The following is a 21053-nucleotide window of genomic DNA, read 5'->3' as shown; positions in this document are numbered from 1 at the left end:
GCAGCCTGTTCCCACCCGTTCCCACCTCCGCCTTGTGCGTTGTGATGCATCCGCCCGTTTTTCCCCCCGACCTGTTCCATTATTTGTTATGTCCGTCTTCAAACGCGTTGCGCAGCTGAGACTTGAACTGTCAGCGCTGCTCTCGCTGAGCGGTGGGATCTGATGTGCAGCTAACAAACCTTTTAAGTTGAGTGATGCTGTCGCTGTCGAAATGTCATATTTACTCAAGTAGCATGAGTTGTAGTTTACGTTGAATTATTTAACTGTCATAAAAAGTAATAATGCCCACATAAACGTCACCATCGCCACAATTAAAGTCTTACCGTGTGAAAAAAAGACTCAGAGTTTGCAGTGTGATGCAGTTTTCAATGGCAACTTTTCACTTTTTTTTTTAAAGTCACTTCAGGTTTTCTTTACGTTGCCGTCCCACCAGCGTTCCCACTCCTCTGTTTGTTATGTGACAAACTGAGTGTGTTGGTGTGACTAGTGTAGGGGTAGGCAAACGTTTTGACTGGTGGGCTGCAGTGCGTTCAAAAATTTGACAGATGGGCCTATAGATCTGTAGGAGAGATGCATAGAAAACATCATGTAGGTTTAATGTCAATCAAAAATTAACAACAGCAAGGTTAGAACAAAATATTGTCTGTTGATGTAGTGTTTAGCCCAATACTGGAAGGACTTTTAAAACACAATGATTTGCTTACTGTTGATATCAATTGTTCAAGTACGGCGGGCTGGATTAAAAAGCTCAACGGGACGCATATGGCCCCCAGGCTGTAGTTTGCCTATGCCTGTACTAGTGTACCTTTCAACACCCGCATCCGCTCACATCGGTGCCGGTTGCACAGTGGAGCCCAGCTTTAGGCCTGACGGCTTGATTCACCGCCAGTCAGTCAGCGCCGTCTGGGCCGTCCTCCCGGTGCCGCTTCTCGTTTGCCCATGTGAGTAATTGTGAGTGCGTATTGTGCTTCTTAGCGATGACCTACTTTTCAAGTGCAACCCTGATTTGCTGTGTCACTACTGGCGGGGAATATTTAGACAGATGCGCTGCGCCGGGACGTCCACCGTGGGGACAGACACTCCCGTCTCCGGCTGTTCAGCCTTCAAACCTGGACGGCAGCTGCAGCTCTTCAGTCTCAACCATAAAAACCCCCTTATTGATCTTCCCAACCTTCATTAGAATGCCTTTATTTTAATTGATCGTAAATTATCATTGTATTGCAGAAGCTGTCGACTTATGGTAATAAAAAAAGTGGGAGGTTTGACAAACCAAAGAAGAAGAAAACGGAAATTAGAAGCTTACTATGAGTAGTTTGGCTTTTGCTGTAGAACTACACGTCTGTCACAAAAACATGAAGAAACACCTGAGAGCTTTACACACTGCCCTGATCATCACACCCTTTCACACCTTCCAACTTTTGCCTCCCCTTTGCATGTGTTGCAGGCTGCTGACTAGCTGGACGTTTGAAATCATCCCAAAAAATGAATCTTGTGAATGTTAAATCTGTCGCGGCAGCAGCAGGTTTGTTTAAGAAGCGCTTAAACGTCACCACACAACTCAGTAGTTTTGCTTTAAAGTTCTTTTTCCCACATTCATGATTTCTTTTGTAACACACACGCACACACACACACACACTCCCAGGTCTTATTATCACCTGTGTGTAGGTGTGTGCGCGCGCGTGCTTGTGTGTGCTTCAACAACAATAGAAGAGGTCTTTGACCTTTACTTGAACTACAACACAATAAAAGAACTGGATTAGAAAACACACCCTCCAACACACACACGGTGGCACGCACTCACCCTCACCCTCCCTCCCTCCCACTCTCTCACCCGCCACCTGACCACCAGGGTGAGGCTCCTCCACCATGTTTGCACTCTTTGGGATCCAGGGAGGCAGCATCCCGCGCTCCCATTGGCCGGCTGCCCCATCTGGACTTGTGTTGCTTGCGTGCCTCACTTTGTGTGTCTGTGTGTGCGTCTATGTGTGCATATGTCCCGCAGTGGGACGACCTATGTTCTTTCCCCATTTGTTAATAATTAAAGGCCAACTTGTCTCCACACTGTGGACTTTAATCAGGTCTCTCTTTGCTAACACACACACACACACACACACACACACACTCCCTCGGGGTGCATTCTTGACAGTCAGTGTTGCTGCGTTGCCCCAGTGAACGAACACTCTCACACACACACGCATGGAGGTGAAACCAGAGCGGCGGCAGCTGCATCTGGCCGTCCTGGCTGGAACCACCCATGAAAGCTCGCACACCTTTGATCTCCACACCCGGCGCTCCGCACTGGGTGTGCGCTGGTCGGCCTTCTCATTATACGGCCCCGCTGCCCCGCTGCTGCGCAGTTGTCAGCGCCGGCCGGCTTCTTCTAGCTGCTTCACACCTGGAACTGCCCCCAACACGAGTCTGGTAAAAAAAAAAAAGAAAAAAGAAGAAAAGACTGCTCGCTAAGTCGTTTTCGTGCGTTTCTCTGAACGGCAGGTATTTTTCTAGGCAATCTCTTTTTTTAGTGTGTGTGTGTGTGTGTGTGTGTGTGTGTGTGTGTGTGTGTGTGTGTGTGTGTGTGTGTGTGTGTGTGTGTGTGTGTGTGTGTGTGTGTGTGTGTGTGTGTGTGTGTGTGTGTGGTGGAGGGGAGGGAAAGAACATAAAATGTGACAGAAAAATTATGTTCAGCTATTGTCTGGTGTGATTCACTGGAAGTGAAGGGAGACATTCCCAGACAGTCCTCCCACACCTGTAGGCAACTACACCTTGAGAGCTTCACATGTTCACCTGTGATCACCCCTGTGTGTGTGTGTGTGTGTGTGCGTGCGTGCGTGCGTGCGTGTGTTGAAGTACATTTTCTCGAGTATAGTTTTGCTTTTCAAGATGTGATTTTTCACTTTCACCGCATCCTGCAACCATAATGAGCAGTTAATTTGCCAGTTTTTAGTATGAACTAAAACCATCTAATGTTGCAAAATCCATGGTGCCTCGATCTGAGGCCAATGTCTGGTTGAAATTGAGCATGACGTTGCATTTTTATTGTCCCCTCTAATAATTTTACATTGAGCTCATAAGTTTGACATGGAACACAGAATGAGATGCTGAGATGAGAGCGACTTTACTCTAACTTTGAAATGATTCAAACAGTTGTGAGATCAGGTGGTTTGATTTGCGTCTTCAGGCCACAGAGTCGAGGGTCTTCACCTCCTGTCCGTTTGCTTGTGTAAACATGTCGTGTATGTTTCCCCTAATAATAACATTTGTTTCTCTGCGTCTTTTATTTTGTAGGAGCCTGCCCTGCGCAGCCATGCTGATGTATGATTACCCTTTCAAGACAGACATGGAGTCGGTAAGGAAAATGCACTTTTCTTGTACAAACATGTTTTTCAAGTGTAACACATGCACGAACGCACCCCCTCCCACACACACACACACACACACACACACACATACACACTTTACCTTCACGCCCGCCTGCTACGTGTCTAGACAGACTGGTTCCCACATTCCTGCTCTTCCTGGACAAACAGGCTGCAGCACAGTGGACATTTGCATACAATGACTACACACGCTGCCAGGCAGCCAGCTAACGACAACACGCTCGCCCGCGCACGGCCGTGCACGACCTGCAGCGGCCGACATTTTTTTGTGGCGGTTGCCGGGGGAGTGCAGTGGTGGGGGGGCAGGGGGGGGAGTGCAGTCGGGGGCTGGGGGTGGGGGGTTGTTATTCAAGTCGGAGCGGAAGTTTTCTAACCTCGTGCTCCTTTTTGTCCTCTCAGTCGATGTACTCGTCGCTGATGAAGACCCCCGAGTCGTACGGAGTCATCTTCTCCCACCCCACCAGCCTCTACCACCCGGCGCACTTCCACGGCCTCGGCCAGGCGGCCCAGGCGGCCACTAACCCCGCCCACACCCACCAGCTGGAGCCGGTGGACCTGTCGCTCACCAAGCGCTCCTCCTCCTCCTCCCCCTCCGCCTCCTCCCCGTCGTCCTCCACCCCTCCCCGCTCGGCCGCCTCCTCGCCGCCCTCCTGCCGCACCTCGCCGGCGTCGCCCTACTGTGCGGCCAGCCGCGCCTCGCCCCGCTGCTCCCCCCCGCTCGCCCAGCTGCGCTCCTCGCCCTCCATCACCCTGCCCCCGCCCGCCGCCTCCCTCCCCTACCCCATGGTGGCCCCGCTCATCAACTCGGGCGCCGGCGTCATCCAGGGGTCGGGGGTCATGGTGTCCCCCGTCATGGTGCCCCTGTCCGTCCTCTACCCGTCCTCTCTCCACCTGCACCAGCCCATCATGGTCAGCCCGCCCGTCGGCGGCGAGGACGAGCGGAGCCACAGGAGTCGGGAGCACAAGGCAGGTGGGTGACGAGGCGTTCAGGGTCTCACTCTGCTGCTAGGAAGCGGCCGATCCTATTTTTAGTCGAGACCAGGAGTGGGCAAACTATGGCACGGGGGCCATTTGCGGCCTCTGTTAGGCTTTTTAAATTCGGCCTTTGAAATTTAAAAAATTTAGATTAATAGTAATAGTAATAATAGTAAGTAATAGAATAGTTGTATAATACATAGTTTCAGTAAAGAGCTAAACACTGTGGGATTCAAAAACAGATGTTTTGTTGTAATGCCTTCAATAGACATTTAGGCATATGTTTTCTGCTTATCCCATAATATATATTTTTCCTCCCATGTGGTGAGTCACCAAAACACTCCATCCATCTGCTCCTGCTCCGGCCTTCAGTCAACCTTTAGAACCCATTGTGGCCCACCAGTCAAAAAAGTTTGCCCACCCGTGGTCTCGATATCGTGTACAAGATCATTTGGGTCATTAGCATTTTGCTGTAACATTTGATAATTTAGCGTACGTGCAACCTGTGAAGAAGATATTTCAGTAAAAAAAAAAAAAAAAAAATCATCTTTTTCACGTTTGCATAAACTGCCAGTTCTCCCTCGACGCGTCAACGTTGATGCCCATGTGTCGTTTGCTTCCGGTCTGCCCAGTTCACGTCAACCCTCTGCAGCGGCACGCCGACGCCCACATCCTGCACAAGCCAATCAAAACCGAGCGGCACTCTGAGCTCACCAGCGACATCCACGGCAGCCAGATAAAATCGTCCGTCATCAGGATACCGCACGAGTACGGGTGAGTTGGCTCGGCGGGTCGCGCTCTGAAAAGACGTGCGCAGTGCGTCGTGTTGCCTCACTGCCTCGCAGACGTCCTTCACAGTCGAATGAGTGCCTGAACCTGACACTGAAACCATCCACCCAAATGAAAGGAATCGATCACGAGTCATGACTTCAGATCTGACGGATGCCACACGCACTCAAACTGAGATTGTGGGAACACACAGACACATTTTAATGACATTTTCTTCGCACATTGTTGCATTTATTAATATATTATTATTGATAGATGATTATTCGCTGTTAATTGTGCTCGTGCGTGAACCGTACTGTGCCGCGGAATTGTACCGTGCACAAGTGTGCAGTACAGAGCGCTCACGCTAGTCAAGTGAACTGTACTTAAGGGCTCAGACGTGCTGGGGCACGGTACAGACTGCCTGGAGAGCACCTTCACACAACATCAGGCCCAGTGGCGGCCGTTACCCCCTTTTCCTTTCACTCCATGCTATTGTTCTATGAGTGTCGGCAGCGCAGTTCAATAGCCTAATTGTCTAATGACAAAAAAAATAGAAAGAAGTGGGACGGACATGCAAAACACTGTTTTGGCTCCGCTGCTGCGCGTCGGGCGTGTCGGATTCCTGCATTCCACCGCGGCGTCGTTGATTGTGTTGCATCCAGCGGCGTCCAGCGGCGACGTCGCTCAGCACTATCAGCCTCCTATTGGCAGGCAGAACTTCCTCCTTCCTGGCCGTCTCTTCACGCGCTCCTAGCCGCTCCTCTTCTTGGCTCAGTATTATGGACATAACTTGTAAAATAATCCAACCGGCTATATGATGTAAATAGCTTTTTTTCCTTTATTACTCTATAGATATTTAATTTTATTTATTTTTAATTTTTATAATTTTCCTTCTTTTGCACTATAGTGTTGTTGTAATTGTGCAAATTTCCCCAATGTGGGATTAATAAAGGCGTCTAGTCTATTCTTCTCCGGGGTCACATTTTCACTCTTATGCCGTAACACCGGGCTGCCGGAGTCTAAGGGGGAGACGTTTCCTAGGCGAAGCCACAAGAAACAACATTTGTGACATTTGTGCATGTTGAGAGAAAACAGTGTGTGTGTGTATCTATCTGTCATTACTTCTTCCCCGGGTGTGTGTGTCTGTGTGTTTTGTCTTCCCCCACATTCCTGCACACAAAGCCAATCTTGGAGGTATTTATATTTCAACACATAACACCTGCTCTTAACTGCTACCAACGCACGCACGCGCTCATATTCTCACACACACCTTATTGCAATACGTTTGCTCATGTCTGCAGATCATGCGTGTTTAAGTCATGTCATTTGACCTCCTGCCCAGCTCGATCTCTTGCCGTCTGCTCGGACCGCACCTTTTGCGTCAAGTTTCCTGCAGTTTGGATGGTGAAATGAAAATGACACAGGAGCTGAGAGGACAAAGCCAAGGCGTGGCACACACACGCACGCATTAAAAAAAAAAAAAAAAAAAAAAAAAGGGCGGTGTGTGTTTTTTAACTTCCTGACTGTTAGTGGTTGTTATTGCGCTGGGAGGCCATCTGCAACGAGATAAAACTTGCTCCAACTGAGATTTGCGGCTGTTTTGTGCGATACCAGCGACACCGCCTGGTCGACCCGGTTGTCGCCATGACACCAAAAGTCAAACTTCCTTCCCCCCCCCGTTTGTGTTTCAGGGGCAACAACCCGTCCGTGATAGTCCACTCCGGCACACACCACCCGCTCCCCGCAGAGTCTCCCGACACACTGAAGAAGAGGCGAATCCACCGCTGCGACTTCTCCGGGTGCAACAAGGTGTACACCAAGAGCTCCCACCTGAAGGCACACCGCAGGACGCACACCGGTGAGCGACCCGAGTCGCGCATGAACCCTGCTTTATGACGCGTAAAAGAAGAAACTTTGGCATGTTGAAATCAACCAGTTGCTGATTGCGTCGTGTTTTTTTTTTTTTTTCTTTCTTTCTTGCATTTTGCAGGTGAGAAACCCTACAAGTGCATGTGGGAGGGCTGCACATGGAAGTTTGCGCGCTCCGACGAGCTCACCAGACACTTCCGCAAGCACACGGGCGTGAAGCCGTTCCAGTGTCCCGACTGTGAGCGCAGCTTCTCCAGATCCGACCACCTGGCGCTGCACAAGAAACGCCACCTGCTGGTGTGAAACTTCCCACCGGGGCGACTTGAAAGAGACATCGGACTGTACCACTTTTACTAGAAAGGGCTGTTTTGTTGTTGTTGTTGGGTTTGTTTTTGTTTTTTTTAAAGAGCTGGCCTTTCACATTGGACTGGAGTGGGAAAGGTGTTTCTCAGGGTGCAAACTTTAAACCCGTACATTTGTTTTTAACAGATCCACCAGCAGCTTGTTACCTCTGAGCAGTTGCGGAAAGGCCATGCACTTTTTTTTCGCTCCCTCTCTGTTAAAACAATGGCTGCAGCGCCTCAGCTGGCCTGAGAGCAGCACCCTCTTGTGGCTGCAGATGCAAACTGCTACAGACTCTCTACACACCACGCTCAGGCTTATTTTTGCATCAGCGGCACTTTCACCGAGTCCATTTACAGGAAATTTTGTAAACCTATACCCACACTCAATAACAATAAATATAATGTGAAACCTTTCAGAATGTATCATATTACACCTACTGTGCATTGTGTCATAGTGACAGTTTTCCAGCGGCGTGGCTCCTCGCAGCGGCTCCAATATTAAACTGCTCCATCACAGACGGCCACATTTAGAACACTATACACCTCATCTGCCTCTTCAAGCTTGCTACATGAAGTGTCCATTCAGACAGCTTGCGTTGTCATCCTACACATATGCATAGAGCACACACATAGCAAAAACATGCACTTCTTCACAGTTCAGTCCCAGTCTTTTGTGCTCTCTGTGTTTTTTGGGGGGATTTTTAAAAGTGGGAGTTGGTCATTTTTTCAGTGTTTTTATTTTGAAAATGTGAAAGTTGCTGCGCAGAGGCATTTTAATGTTGTTGAGGAAAATGACACCACTCACTTGGTTCAAGGGTTGAATCAGCAGAAATGTCTCGTAATGTCGTGTTTTTAAATGAACTGTTTGGTTTGTGGTGTGTCACCGTTGTAGCCTTTTTGACACTTTTATATTGGGGGGGGGACTGAAAAATGGGGGAATTGTCTGAATTATTTTTTGTAAAGGTTGTATTCCAGCCCTTCATCCAACAGCATATTGTGTTAATAGGGAGAAGCAAATGTTATTTAATCAAACATTTTCATAGTCAGGAATGCCTTCACATTTTAAGGGCACAATGTAGTGTTTTACAGCTACTCGAGAACAAAAAATTTCTTTTGTTTATTGCGTCTTTGTACATGTTCTACAATGTGCACTTTTTTCCCCCGAAGCCAAACTTTTTAGCACCATCAGTTTTTATATTTAAACATCTGCCGGTCAGGTTTCTGTCAAACATTTAACTGGTTCTGTTGGTTATTGCAAGAAACTCTCTCTCTCTGTCTCTCTCTGTCTGTCTGTCCCTGTCTCTGTCTCTCTCTCTCTCTCTCTCTGTCTCTCTGTCTCTGTCTCTCTCTCTCTCTCTCTCTGTCTCTCTGTCTCTGTCTCTCTCTCTCTGTCTCTCTCTCGGTCTCTCTCTCTCTCTCTCTCTCTCTCTCTGTCTGTCTCTCTCTCGGTCTCTCACACAAACAGTCCTACACACCTAATTTAGTGGCTCAAATGATCTACATTTTATTCTGGATATTCTGTGCTTGTAAATAATTTTGTAACTGCAAATGTAAGTTGTAATATATATTGTATATTTTATAAATTGATTATTAGACTGAAAGGGCAATTAAATTTTTTATTAAGCATGATTTGAATACTCTCACAGTAATGATTATTAAACATCTGTCTCTTTTTAATTTTAACATTGGCAATTCAAAGGGAACGTGTTAAACTGTGAATACATATTTGTACAGGTTTATCTGCAATGTTTGCATTTGCTATAAAACAGAATATACCACCTATTAAAGATAATGGTAATATTTGTACAAAAAAATGACTCGTGTCCTTAATATGCTCTTTTTTTCCCCAAAGACAGTTGATTTTGCTGTATTTGTTTCTTTTACTTTTTAATAGTATGGGGGTTGGGAGACTTGTCGATGACAGAAAATACCGCTAGGTACTGATCTATCAACATTTACTGCCAAGTCTGTCATAGTTTCATTTCACTTTTCCACTCGATTTCATGACTGCTTCTCCTGCACGAGTTCACTGGGGGTGCGTGGAGTCTGCCGCCACTGTCTTTGGGCAAAGCATGGCCGTCACCACAATATAATTTGGGGATGGTCACGTCCCCGTCATCTCAGTTGAATTTGAAAATAATTATCTACCTGATATTATATAACATTTTCCTAAAATTCTTCCCAATGTTTTCACCATTGTTTTCATACAATGTTGTATCATCTAACATTCACCAGTGCTATTTAGAAGCTTTTTGGCATGCAGCACAAGCAAACATGTAGCAAATGCTTGCCATTTCCAAGCGTTTTATAGTGTGTAGAACCACTGTACGCTGCCTCACTGCCAAGTACAAGGAGACAAATTCTGTGGGAAACGCATGGCTGTTGCTTATATTTGGCAAAGAAAGGGAGAGGTCTTCAACCCTAACGACATAGTTTCCACAGAATATGGTGGTGAGAGCATCATGCTCTAGGGCTGTTTTGCAGCCTCAGGCACAGGGAGCCTTGTTTCGGCGCATGGCATCATGAAAAAAGAAAGTTATGTGGAAATTTTGAAGGATAATATGCAGAAATGTGCTCATAGTCATAGCAATCAAGAACTTGTCAAATTTCATAAGGGGGGGTTAATAACTTTGGCCTCAACTGTACACATTAGCTCAGAGCAGCAGAAAAAACACAGTGAGAGTGGTTAAAAACATCGCTCATGGCCTTTTAAAAACGAACAAACAAAAAAGCACCGTCTGCTGAATAGGAATATGATGTTGGCTCCATATTCCCAAAATTACCCAAATTATTTTCTAATTCAAGGTCTTTTTTTTTTTTTTTTTTTAAAAAAAAAGCTTCATCTTTTGCTCTCATTCCAAATAAGTTGCCAGTTTCTGTCCTCTGCATATTACGCCAAATTATTACACTGACTGGGTTTATCCAGTGGACCAGAACATAATAGTAGTCAGTGATTACAGACCATGCCGGTCTTGAGGAAAAAGAATAAAAGATGGAGATCATTTACAATCTAAAAATATGGTTAAAAAAAATAAAATATGTATATATATATATATGTGTGTGTATATATATATATGTGTGTGTATATATATATACATATATATATATATATATTTATTTATTTATTTTTTACCATATATATATACATATATATATATACACACACACACAAAAAAAAGGTGGGCTCGTCCGGGATTTGAACCCGGGACCTCTCGCACCCTAAGCGAGAATCATACCCCTAGACCAACGAGCCGCGGTGCAAATGCAGCGAAAACTTTGCTATATATACACCTACGTGTATGTAACTATACATTTGCTACCATAGTTTACCCATAAAATATAATTGGAAAAAAAAAAGAAAAGAAAAGAAACACAAAAGAACATTAATAAATCATTTTTGATAGACTTCAATTTTCAAACAATTTTCAGACAATGGCCAGTTCGCGAAACACAGCAAATGAAGGAGATGTACGTCAGACTTCAGGTTAAACAGCTGGTATTGATCAAAGATATGTCAAATAGGTACAGCACAAAAAACGGGTAGATATTGCTGAAACAACTAGCTACACATAAACGTTTGGGCGGTCGTAAGTAAATAAGTAGAGTAGAAGCATTGACCAGGTGTGAATGATTACTCATTACAGTTGACGCTACACGGACGAACTGCGAGAGACAACCCCACGGTTCATAGCACGAGCACAGTGGCAGCCTCAGGGCCCGTCACAACATCTTTAGAAGTAGGTACCCAAGTTTGCTCATAATATAGTTAGTCCTTTAATAATAGGACGAGTTAAAGGCAGGCTAGAAAAACATTTGAATTCTCTTGTAGTCAAAATACAGTTTGGGTAATATCATAATTGTTTTTTTGTTTTGTTTTTTATATGGGTTTGTTTGGGTTTCTTTTTTTAGGTGCTGGGTTTATCAGTGCTGAATAGCTAGCAGGTGGGTGTCCTGACCAGCAGACGACGTCGCTGGGCCGGGCTGTGAACTCTCTCGGCTGTTCTACTCTTTGGCACAGTCGGCCAGCGGTCTGCCGACGTGGCGTGGCGGAAGAGGAGCTGCTTCTGGCTGACACCAAGCGGGTGAGCTACACTGACACTTCTGTCACTAACTAATACGCCTTTTAGCCTTTCTGCTTTGTTTTGCCTGACTCAAAAGTGGGGTAATATTCTGGATTCGCGAGACTGCTATGCCGTTCCATCAGTGCGCTGCACTTGTGAACTTGTTGTGACTTCCTAAAACACCATAACACTGTGAATAATAGACCAGTTGTCAACTGGCCTTTCAGTAAAACTGTGGTCTCAACTTCTTTGTGGCATCGTGCTGTGCTACTGTAATTTTTTATTATGTTTTTTTTTTTTTTTTATAATAAATATCTCAGATAGTAGGTTGTTGTTGCGGTTGTTCGTTTGTTTAAGCTGTCTGATCATTTAGTTTATTTAATCTGTCTGATCTTGTTGTGGTTTATTGTCTGTCTGATTGTGTACTTTTAGTTTTCATAATCAGGACTTATTCGACTTCCAGAGGAGTTTGGTGAATATAGAAGGAAAATGCATATATGCATAGAAATAATAACAATAGCCAGTATTGTCGCATCATTTCTATAGTGCCTTGTTCAGTTGGCCATACTGCTGTTCTGAGATGCATGCCTTTTCGTTTCAGCACAAATCTTTTTGTTTGTTCTGGTTGTCATAGATGCTATTGTGCTCGACGACTTTTTTCTTGAATGACAAAGCCTTTTTTTTTTCTTCTTTTTTTTTTAACCTGGCACAACAAAGTAATGCAATTTGTTTGGATCAGATCATTTCTGTGTTGTAACAATGCTTCCTGACAACTATTATACCACTGGGATGTCTGTTTATTCTCATTTTTACTAAATTGCTTTATGTTTGTAAGAACCATGCAGTTGTGGGTAGAACTGAATATTAGTCAAACCTTCTCTGCCATTGCCAGACTGCTTATTTTACCTTTGCTACTGATTCTTGTTTTGATTGTGGTACCTCCAGGTGCTCACAATGATTGTTGAATGAATGGTTCCTGATTAGAACATGTGGAGGAATATTGTGCTCAGTAATAAGTCCAGTTCCTGCCTACGACATTTGGATCACAAAGTCAAGACTTGTTGTCATTGGTTGCAGTGTTAATGCAAAGTGATGCATTGAGACTCTGGCGTCTCATAATTATTATATATTTTTTTGTACTGGTTGTATTAAGGTGACTGCATGTCGTGGCAATCCCATACCCTCAGCCTGGGACCAAAATCCCAACTACATTATCCCCTGAGACCAGCACCACAAACAGTCACAAGCTTTTTGGCATTGGTAGAAGAAAAGATTTGGCTTTTTTTTATTTTTATTTTTTATAGATGCAACCCACATTCTCATCGTCCCATGAATGGATATTTCTTGTAAAAGTAGCATAATTTAAAAAGGGAAATAAGCAGCTTTCCAATAATAGTTGTTGTTGATAAGTATCTTTGCAACAAATACATTATGCAAACACACTTTCTTAGCTGTAAGCCAAGGTCAAATTCATCAGCGTTTATACCATCAGCTTGTGATTTGACGTGGATAGTTGTATACCGCTAGATGGCAGTGTCGAGCCTAAATGTGTCACTGCATAAGTGACTTGCACAGCAAGAATAATTCCTCCAGTATTTAACAGGTACAGAACAATTAACGGTACGTGTTTGTTGTTTTTAATCCACTCTGTTATTCAAAGTGCAATAATAAAACCTTTACATTTTTAAAGTATGTTGTTTGTATATAATCTGGCTTCTAAAATAAGAAAAAATGTTTCCAAACATTCTGAATTGACAGTGAACTAAACTTTAATGCTTCCATGTCAGGCTGTGGATCAGTAGTTTTTAATATATGTGGGTTTACTTGTTGCTTCTGTATGTTTTCTCTTGTACTTCTTCTTTAATATAAATTCTTTCAAACACTTTCTTTTGTCCCCCGCAATGAACCATGAATTTCATTAAGGTAAGACGAGTAATCAAGATTTAGTCCCCAAAATATCAACCTCAGCTGTTAAACTAAAAAAGTAAAATTTTTGACCATTGAGTCATTCCATCTCGGACCATTTGACTTAAACTCCTGACTGATGTCACTGCTGCTTCAACATTTCCACTTCAGTGTTGTGTTTTGTGGTTCTGTCTGACTTATGTAGTGCAACACTCCTGTGTTGCAGCACCTCGCTCAAGCATTTCAGAGTTTCCTTCCCCTCAACTCTTTGGGGAAATGACACCCTGTTGAATTGTAGAGTGTTGGCATTGAATTAGTATATTAATAATTTATTACAGTTCTTTTTCGTTAAAGCTCTATATGTGTCATGTTTGATGAATAAACATCATGATTCCACTGATCTATAAATTGGGGTTTGGACAGGAGCAGAACAACAGACAAGTGAAAGCTCTCATTTGTGATTAATATTGAAAATAAATGAAACTTTCTAAACAGAGGTATAACAACAATATCAATTTTGCAGGTTACCATGTCCGACACTGGCTCTCCTGCAGACCATGCGTCTGGCGCCACCACCCCTCCACCTGACCACCCCCCTCACACTGACCCGCCCCCCTGTCAGGATGTCCCAGCAGCCTCTGCACCACATCCAGCTTCTCCACAGATTCTTCTGGCCGCTGAGAGCGTGGGCTCCCCTCGCTCCAGCGGCGAGACGCTCATAGGGTGCAGTGCCACCGAGCAGACTGCACAGGGTCCAGCTGGCCAATCGGAGCCTCCTGCTGAGTCGCAGGTGATGGAGTGTGATCAACCAGTGAGTCTGGAGGCCGAAGCTGCAGATGAAAATGTAGAGGTTTGTAATCTAGTTAGTCCACGGTGCGAGTTGTTTCACATTTGTAACTTTTCCAGTTTTTGATTTTTTTAAAGTTTAAAATCATCAGGGAAACACTTGAAATTCATATAGCCTAGCGTGCTAATCTTTTATATACATATGTGTATATGTGTATGTTCACTAACGATAACTTTATAATCTCCCATATGGCAGTGTGAGAGATTTATCAATGTAACATTTAACCTTTGTCTTGGCTCATGCTTTTCCAATATTCAGTGACATACAGAATGGCTTTAAGGTCGTGTGTGTAAGATTTTATAACCACCACCCCACATGTGCAAATAAAAAAACACAACCAATATATCACTAAAATTTGTGTAGTGGCCATTTGTCTCATGGCTAAAAGCTTTCATATATTTCTGTTTACTTTAAAGTACATTTTTTTGGGTTGTTTGAATTGATTTTAGAGGCTAGTAAGTACTGACTATTGCTGTATGTGTGTGTGTAGAAGCCCCCCGAGAAGAAGGAAGGTTGGGGAGGTTGGAGTTCATGGGGAAAGTCTCTTCTGAGCAGTGCTACCTCCACAGTTGGTAAGTCCTTGTTTCATTTTGTATTTTTCCTGGTCTTTTTTTCAGCTGCTCAACCTTCCTCACTCTCACTTCACCTTAACTGTCTGTCTTTGCACGTGTCTGCGTACAGGTCAGAGTATGACCTCCGTTAAAACCAAGGCTGGAGAAGCTCTGCGTCTGCACCGGACCTCCGTGGGAGAGGAGGCGCAGGAGCAGCTAGACGCAGAGGAGGAAGAGGAAGAAGAGGAGGAGGAGGAGAAGGAGGGAGTAGATGAAAAGGGAAACAAAGACGACGGTGACCCTGCGGAGGCGACTGCCGCTGCTGGCTCGTCGGGAAAGGGCGTCTTCTCCACTATCACACACGCTGTGCAGAACACCGTGAGTCCAGACAAACGCGTTGTCTTGAAAGATGCCTCAAGATGAGAATAAGCAAGCAGATAAAAACAGTGGAGGGAAAACGTGGTGGTGCATGTGTACCTGAAGCGCAGGTTATGATCTGTGGTCACGGGACAGTGATGCTGAGGAAACTTGTTCTGAACTGCACGTCACATCAGCTGAGAGTCCAAGTTAAAGGTTCAGTGTGTAAATTTAGGCTTAATTTATGATTTTTATATTGGTAAAAGATGAATATACTGCTCATACATACATGAATAAAAGTGTATACCCGCAGTACAAAAAAAATGATTTGGTTTTCTTACCCATACAACGGTTCTTACATGTTAAAGAATATACATAGAGAAATAAGAGTCTTGCTCCTAGTTGGCTGCCATCTTCTTTTAAGGAAGCCCACCTAAAGTTGACCTAAATACAGGAAGCTCTAAATGAGACGGGCCTCCTTAAAAGATTTACACACTGGACCTTTGAAGACCAAATAGTGATGACAGTTGAACACAATTAAAAAGCAGATGCCCCAACCATTCTGTGCAAAATGGTATTGTCGCTTTATATCCAGCCTGTGCATCAGACCTTTTCAGACTTGGACTTGACTTCTTGATTCGCTCTGCTAAAGGGCAAGTCGGTGATCAGCGGCGGTCTGGATGCTTTGGAGTTCATCGGCAAGAAGACGATGACCGTCTTCGCTGAGGGCGACCCAGGCTTCAAGAGGACCAAGCTTCTCATGCAGAAGACCATCTCACTCAGTCAGGCAAGCAGACACGCACAACAAAGCTGTCGGTCTGTACTATTGGAGGAACCAGTGTTCAAAAACATCTTTACAGTCAAATCACTGCACAGTCAGTTCAGTTTTGTCTGTATTCTTGCAGATGCTGAAGGAAGCGAAAGAGAAAGGGCGTGTGCGTCTGGCCAACCAGTCGATGAGCACGTCCACAGCCCACTACAGCATTCTGTTTGATGACTACCAGGGGCTGTCGCACCTCGAGGCCCTGGAGATCCTGTCCAGTGAGAGTGAAGTTCAGGTAGAAGAGCCAGAGTGAAGAAGAGCAGGCGGCTCTTCAGAGAGGTGCTGACGCAGTCTCTGTGTTGTCTCAGGTCCAAGAGTTCCTCAGCTCACTGGAAGAGGAGGAGCTGCAGGTGCTGAAGAAGGAGCTGATTTGTATCAAGGATATCTTCATCAAGCAAGATGAGGATGCTCAGGATGAAGATGATGATGATGATGATGATGATGGTGATGATGAAGATGAGGATAAGAAGGAAGAGGGAGATGGAGAGTCGGTTAACAGTGATGCAAGTTCCCAGTTACACTGTTTAACTCCTCTATGTGAGTGACCTGCACCCAGTCTGCTCCGACTGGAACCTTTTCAGATTCCTCTGCAGCCCAGCATCTCTGTCTGCAACATTATAGACAAGAAGCACACAACAAAACATGTTCCAAGATCAATAATGCATTATGCTAAACATCATGAGCACAGAAATGGTGGTTGGGTTTCAAAATGCCTTAATATGGGATGAAGTGCTGCATTTAAATGATGATGATGATAATTTCTTAATGGGTTTTCTATGAGGAATACACAGTAATTGCCAGGAAATATTTTTGCATGATGTTTGAACAACAACACTAGAAATCAAAATCAAGTCGCTTTGAGCCTCTGAGAAAATAACCTGTGAATCGAGGCAGAAAATTACATTTCAGTTTACATAACACAAAGTCGTCCCCCAGGTTTTTAAAAGAAACTAGCCAGTAAGCCAGTAAACGGCGCATTTCTAGCAAACACAATGACATGGCCTTTTTTTTTAAAGCCATCGTTTTTTTTATGTATATATGACAGTATTGATCTGATTGCTGTCACGTAATAAAAAATGTAAATCCTAAAGGGCAACCACGTTGAAGGGAAAGGTGTTGTCACAAGAAACAGGATTTCTCACAGGAAACCAATATTGTTCCTGTTTCCGAGCCGCTGCCTCCACCGTAAAGTGGAACGATGACGGAGAGACGGCCGTGTGAGGCTTACGCTCTTCATCATGTCACGCCAGCCGCGTTGCATCTCCAAACCTTTATCTCACATCATCCAGAGTGGCAGGAGCCCTCAGGCGCTGTTCCAGGCAGACGGGCGTCCCTTCACCTCAGCCACTTTTGTTTTTTCGCAGCGTCTGATCCAGGCTCTGCGTTCATGCAGTGCCCACCTTCATGCACCGCAGGATCACAAACAAAACTCAATCTGACAGAGACGAGCTGCTCGTGTGGCGGAATTTAATTGATCTAAACTGGTGCATTGAAGCCCAGTGGCACTCTCATTACATGCTACACTATACCGGAATCCAACCAAATTCTAGGATGTGCTCAATATATATGTATATTTTTAAAGCATCTGTGGTTCTAACTGTTTGCACTAAAGTGGCTGCATGTCTGTGGCTGTTTCCGCAGCTTCCGACGGTGAGGAGTTTCTGAGCGTGCTGACGGAGCTGCTGTTTGAGCTTCATGTCGCAGCGACGCCCGACAAACTCAACAAGGTCGGTCGCACGGCTGAGTTCTACACCCCCGGTTCACATCTGAGCCGCTTGTGCATGAGTCGTTTATGTACATGCAGATTTATTTATTTATTTAACCATAATATAGAGACAAGATTTAAACAAAAAAAAAAACAACAATTATACAGAAAGTGCTGGAGAGGTAAAAAACCCAATATGGGCTTGTTCAAGGAAACCTCCCCAATAGTAAAGATAAAATAACAAATGAAGTAGAATACTCAAAATTCAAACAACAATAGAAATACCGTATTATAAGATTAAAAACAGTATAAAATGAAGAGTAAAAGTCATAGTTTATTTATTAACATAATTCACCCACATATATTTTGTCAATGTGGATTTTTGAAGGCCTGACATTCAAACATCCCAAAATGGTTTAAAGTTTGACATGACTCACTGTTGTACGGTGATTTCCTGTTTTATAATACAGCATTAGTCATTGAATATTTAATGCAGCCTTTTAAATAGCGAATTGTAGGATGTAAAAAAAAAAGTTGGCTGTCGGATAAAAATAGCATCACTTGAAAAATATTGTTTCCCATTAATTCTCAGGACCAGATCCTTTGTCCCCATTTAAACCTTTCATTAATATTTCACGCTCGCCTCAGACACATGCATGTCAGCCCTCTCCTGCTGTTCTATATGTAGTGTCTTCAAATCCTCAGCGCCACATTAGCATATAATCGTGCTCGTGCATCTCATTACCATACATCAAGACTACCATTTTTTTTTCTCCGCACGAGGCTGACGGGTCTTTAATATGCATTTTCAGGCCCGAATGAAGGCCCATAATTGGGTAAGCAAGGTGGAGGAGGCCGCAACTACGGAGGCGGTGAGCAGCGAGACGGCGGAGCAGTCGGGAGGAGCGGCTCCACCTGGAGAGGACGAGAAGGAAAAGAGGGAGGTCGGGGAGCAACAGGAGGACGTGGTGACAAGAGGAGAGGATGAGAAGGAGGGCGACCCGAACTCAGTGCAGGTGAGGTCACAGCAATGCCACGCATCGCTCAACTGCTGCCTGCAACAGTCAGGGGAAACACCTCCTCACCGTGTCTCTCTGCCTCCCAGTCTGTCTACCTGTCGTCAGTAGGCAGCCTGGCAGAGGTGACGGCCCGCAGTATCGAGCAGCTCCACAAGGTGGCAGAGCTCATCCTCCACGGCCAGGAGCTGGAGAAACCAGCCAGAGAGCAGGCCGACATCCTCTCCAGGTGTGTGTGTGTGACAGTGAGTGAGAAAGGAAGACAAAGGGAGAGGAGATGTTTGGGTTTTTGTTTGTTGCTAATATCTATCATTCATTCCAGGTTAACATGTGCCATGTGTAAGGAGGTGGGCTGTTTGTCCAAGAAGTTTTCTGCTACACTCGTTCGAGTCGGGGTAGGTGTCTCTGTTTGCAGTAGCCAGTGTCTATTCCCTATTAAAGGCTGTGATATGGTTGAGCTACATACAGAATCAAATGCAGGGGACTGTGGCACTAAACAAATGTTACCTTTTTGTGTGTGTGTGTGTTGTTGCGTAGACTGTCATGACTTGCATCAGTGAAATATTGTGAGGTTATTACAGGCGTCCTGCATTTTAAGGACATTTAGAGTAGTATTGAGTAACAATCAGTAGGATGGGGACCTCTCCAAATATTGATGGGTATTTTACACACTGGTGCAGGCTGCCACTTTGTTTTGGTGTACATGCAGGGCTGATTGTCCCTGTTTAAAACAAGAACAACAGTTGTTGGGTTTTTTTTGTCATTTTTTTGGATTTACCTCTGTGTTTTTCATCCTTTGGTGGCTACGAGCCCACTGGGTCCTACTAGAGACGCCATACGGCTCTCAGAGGAGTTCCCATAAGTGCAAATAATTCCCAACAGCTGGCGAAGGTAATTTTTAGAAAATGGCTTTCGGACAGTTGTGAATAGTGTATTTCTGAGGAGCTGCCTTCGTCTGCAGGTTTATAAGCACGCATGCATAATAATAAGATCAATGACTCATCACAATGTTTAATGGTGAGACTTGGAAGCATCATTCCCGCTCGTGGTTTTTAATAACAGAAGAATCATCATCTATGTAGCGCTTACGCATATCATGATTAATTGATGTTTTCTTTATTGCAAACTGAATGCATCTTCCAATGAAACAATTGATTTTTTTTCCCCATTAGTGTTTGAGTGTATGTATGAGTGTTTTGAGTGTTGCATCCTGTGTCTCAGGGCCAGAGGAAGGCAGAGGAGATAAATCCGCTCATCGACAGTGTGCTACTTGAGGTGAGATGCTGTCAAGCTTACAGCATGTTTATTTGAATTAACCGATAAGGACATTAATGAGCTGCAGTGTCAGTCACGTATGCGATTAGATGTGCCTCAGTGTTTGTTTGTATGCTTGTTAATTACCACAAAAATCACTTGAACCCTTTTTTTCTGCTTGAAAATTCAGCTGATCATCTCAGCCTTCATTGAAACAATCTTTTATTGTCATTTTAGATACTGATACTTTGTTTTGTATTGAAATTGTTCCTCATAAATAACTGCAGTGGGGTCTTCTTGACACATTAGATTCTAGACTCTGATGGGGTACAGCATTAAACCCTTCAATAGACGCTGTGACTGAAAAAAAGCCACGTTCTGGTTTCCATGCAGATGTTCTTTGATCCATGAAGCTCAGCCATGCATTGTCTCGGAGACAAGACTGAACCCCTTTCTCTAATAGCACGTATCATATTTTTTAGGCAGGCCAAAATTCTTTTTATTTTATTGTAGGCCAGATGAAGAGCAGTGTGTGAAAACCTTACTTGAACTAATTGGAATTGGTCTTTTAAAAAAATGCAGCATGTTGGAAAAAAATCCAAGTGATGACCTTTGGCTGTTCTGATGACATCAGGGGGTTTGGTTGATGTCATTTGGCTGTTTCGCCAAATGGATTTAGTAATGACATCCTCAGAAACGACAGGATTGGAGGTTTACCAGCAGAACACTGCCTTAGGAAGTAGCACGTAGTACTTCACAAGTAGCGTGCTTACGGCAATTTCTGACTTTATAATCCAAAGAAATATTTCTCCTGTTCAGTGATCATCCACTGTTCTGAGATTTAAGTGGGCCGAGGGAAAACTGTCATGTGCTGCCTCTTAAATTTACCACATTTATGTCCCACAAACAATAAGACCGGTATGTTTGGTTTTAAATCGTTTTAATGACGATGTTCACTGTCCTCAGGGTTCCAACAGCATCAACTACATCGAGAACGCATTGCAGCTGCTGCTTCCGATCCTGCAGATTTCCCACATCAAGAGACACTCTCAGTCCAGCACAGAGCCAGCAGCACAGACACAGGACTAACACACACACACACACACACACACACACACACACACACACACATACGCTCGCACTCTTCAAAAACACTAACTGCCCACCTGCTTGTCTTAATTTATCTATGATTTACTGT

The 21053-nt window shown here is 44.3% G+C and overlaps 2 protein-coding genes and 1 non-coding gene across 3 annotated transcripts in view; 2 read left to right on the top strand and 1 right to left on the bottom strand.

Moving 5' to 3' along the window:
• klf3 (Kruppel like factor 3 (basic)) overlaps positions 1-9153 on the top strand; it is a 14190-nt gene extending 5037 nt beyond the window's left edge. Inside the window, exons 2-6 of the mRNA XM_076030395.1 lie at positions 3286-3346; positions 3777-4347; positions 4985-5126; positions 6815-6981; positions 7114-9153. Coding sequence (XP_075886510.1) covers positions 3305-3346; positions 3777-4347; positions 4985-5126; positions 6815-6981; positions 7114-7295 — 1104 coding nt within the window. The 5' untranslated portion in view covers positions 3286-3304 and the 3' untranslated portion in view covers positions 7296-9153. The remainder of the gene's footprint in view (positions 1-3285; positions 3347-3776; positions 4348-4984; positions 5127-6814; positions 6982-7113) is intronic.
• Positions 9154-10517: 1364 nt separating this feature from the next.
• On the bottom strand, positions 10518-10589 carry trnap-agg (transfer RNA proline (anticodon AGG)). Its single transcript has one exon. It is a non-coding gene; the product is annotated as a tRNA-Pro (tRNA).
• Positions 10590-11231: 642 nt separating this feature from the next.
• Positions 11232-20993, top strand: fam114a1 (family with sequence similarity 114 member A1). Its single transcript, XM_076030351.1, has 13 exons — positions 11232-11418; positions 13826-14152; positions 14640-14721; positions 14831-15078; positions 15710-15844; positions 15963-16115; positions 16189-16417; positions 17522-17607; positions 18398-18601; positions 18691-18830; positions 18924-18996; positions 19823-19876; positions 20822-20993. The coding sequence occupies exons 2-13, from the start codon at positions 13832-13834 to the stop codon at positions 20942-20944; spliced, it is 1848 nt and encodes a 615-aa protein (XP_075886466.1). The 5' UTR covers positions 11232-11418; positions 13826-13831; the 3' UTR covers positions 20945-20993.
• The last annotated feature ends 60 nt before the right edge of the window (positions 20994-21053 follow it).

Source organism: Nelusetta ayraudi, unplaced genomic scaffold, assembly GCF_046127955.1.
Source record: "Nelusetta ayraudi isolate G7.1 ecotype Tasmania unplaced genomic scaffold, CSIRO-AGI_Nayr_v1 ptg000004l, whole genome shotgun sequence".
Classification (NCBI taxonomy): domain Eukaryota; kingdom Metazoa; phylum Chordata; class Actinopteri; order Tetraodontiformes; family Monacanthidae; genus Nelusetta; species Nelusetta ayraudi.
Note: the sequence above shows the minus strand (reverse complement) of the source record. Positions and strands in the feature narration are given on the sequence as shown.

Coding starts and splice junctions, on each gene's coding strand:
- fam114a1 (XM_076030351.1), top strand. CDS start 13,832: ATGTCCGACACTGGCTCTCCTGCAGACCATGCGTCTGGCGCCACCACC. Junction 15,079..15,709: donor CACACGCTGTGCAGAACACC/GTGAGTCCAGAC, acceptor GCTCTGCTAAAG/GGCAAGTCGGTGATCAGCGG. Junction 18,831..18,923: donor CAGGCCGACATCCTCTCCAG/GTGTGTGTGTGT, acceptor CATTCATTCCAG/GTTAACATGTGCCATGTGTA.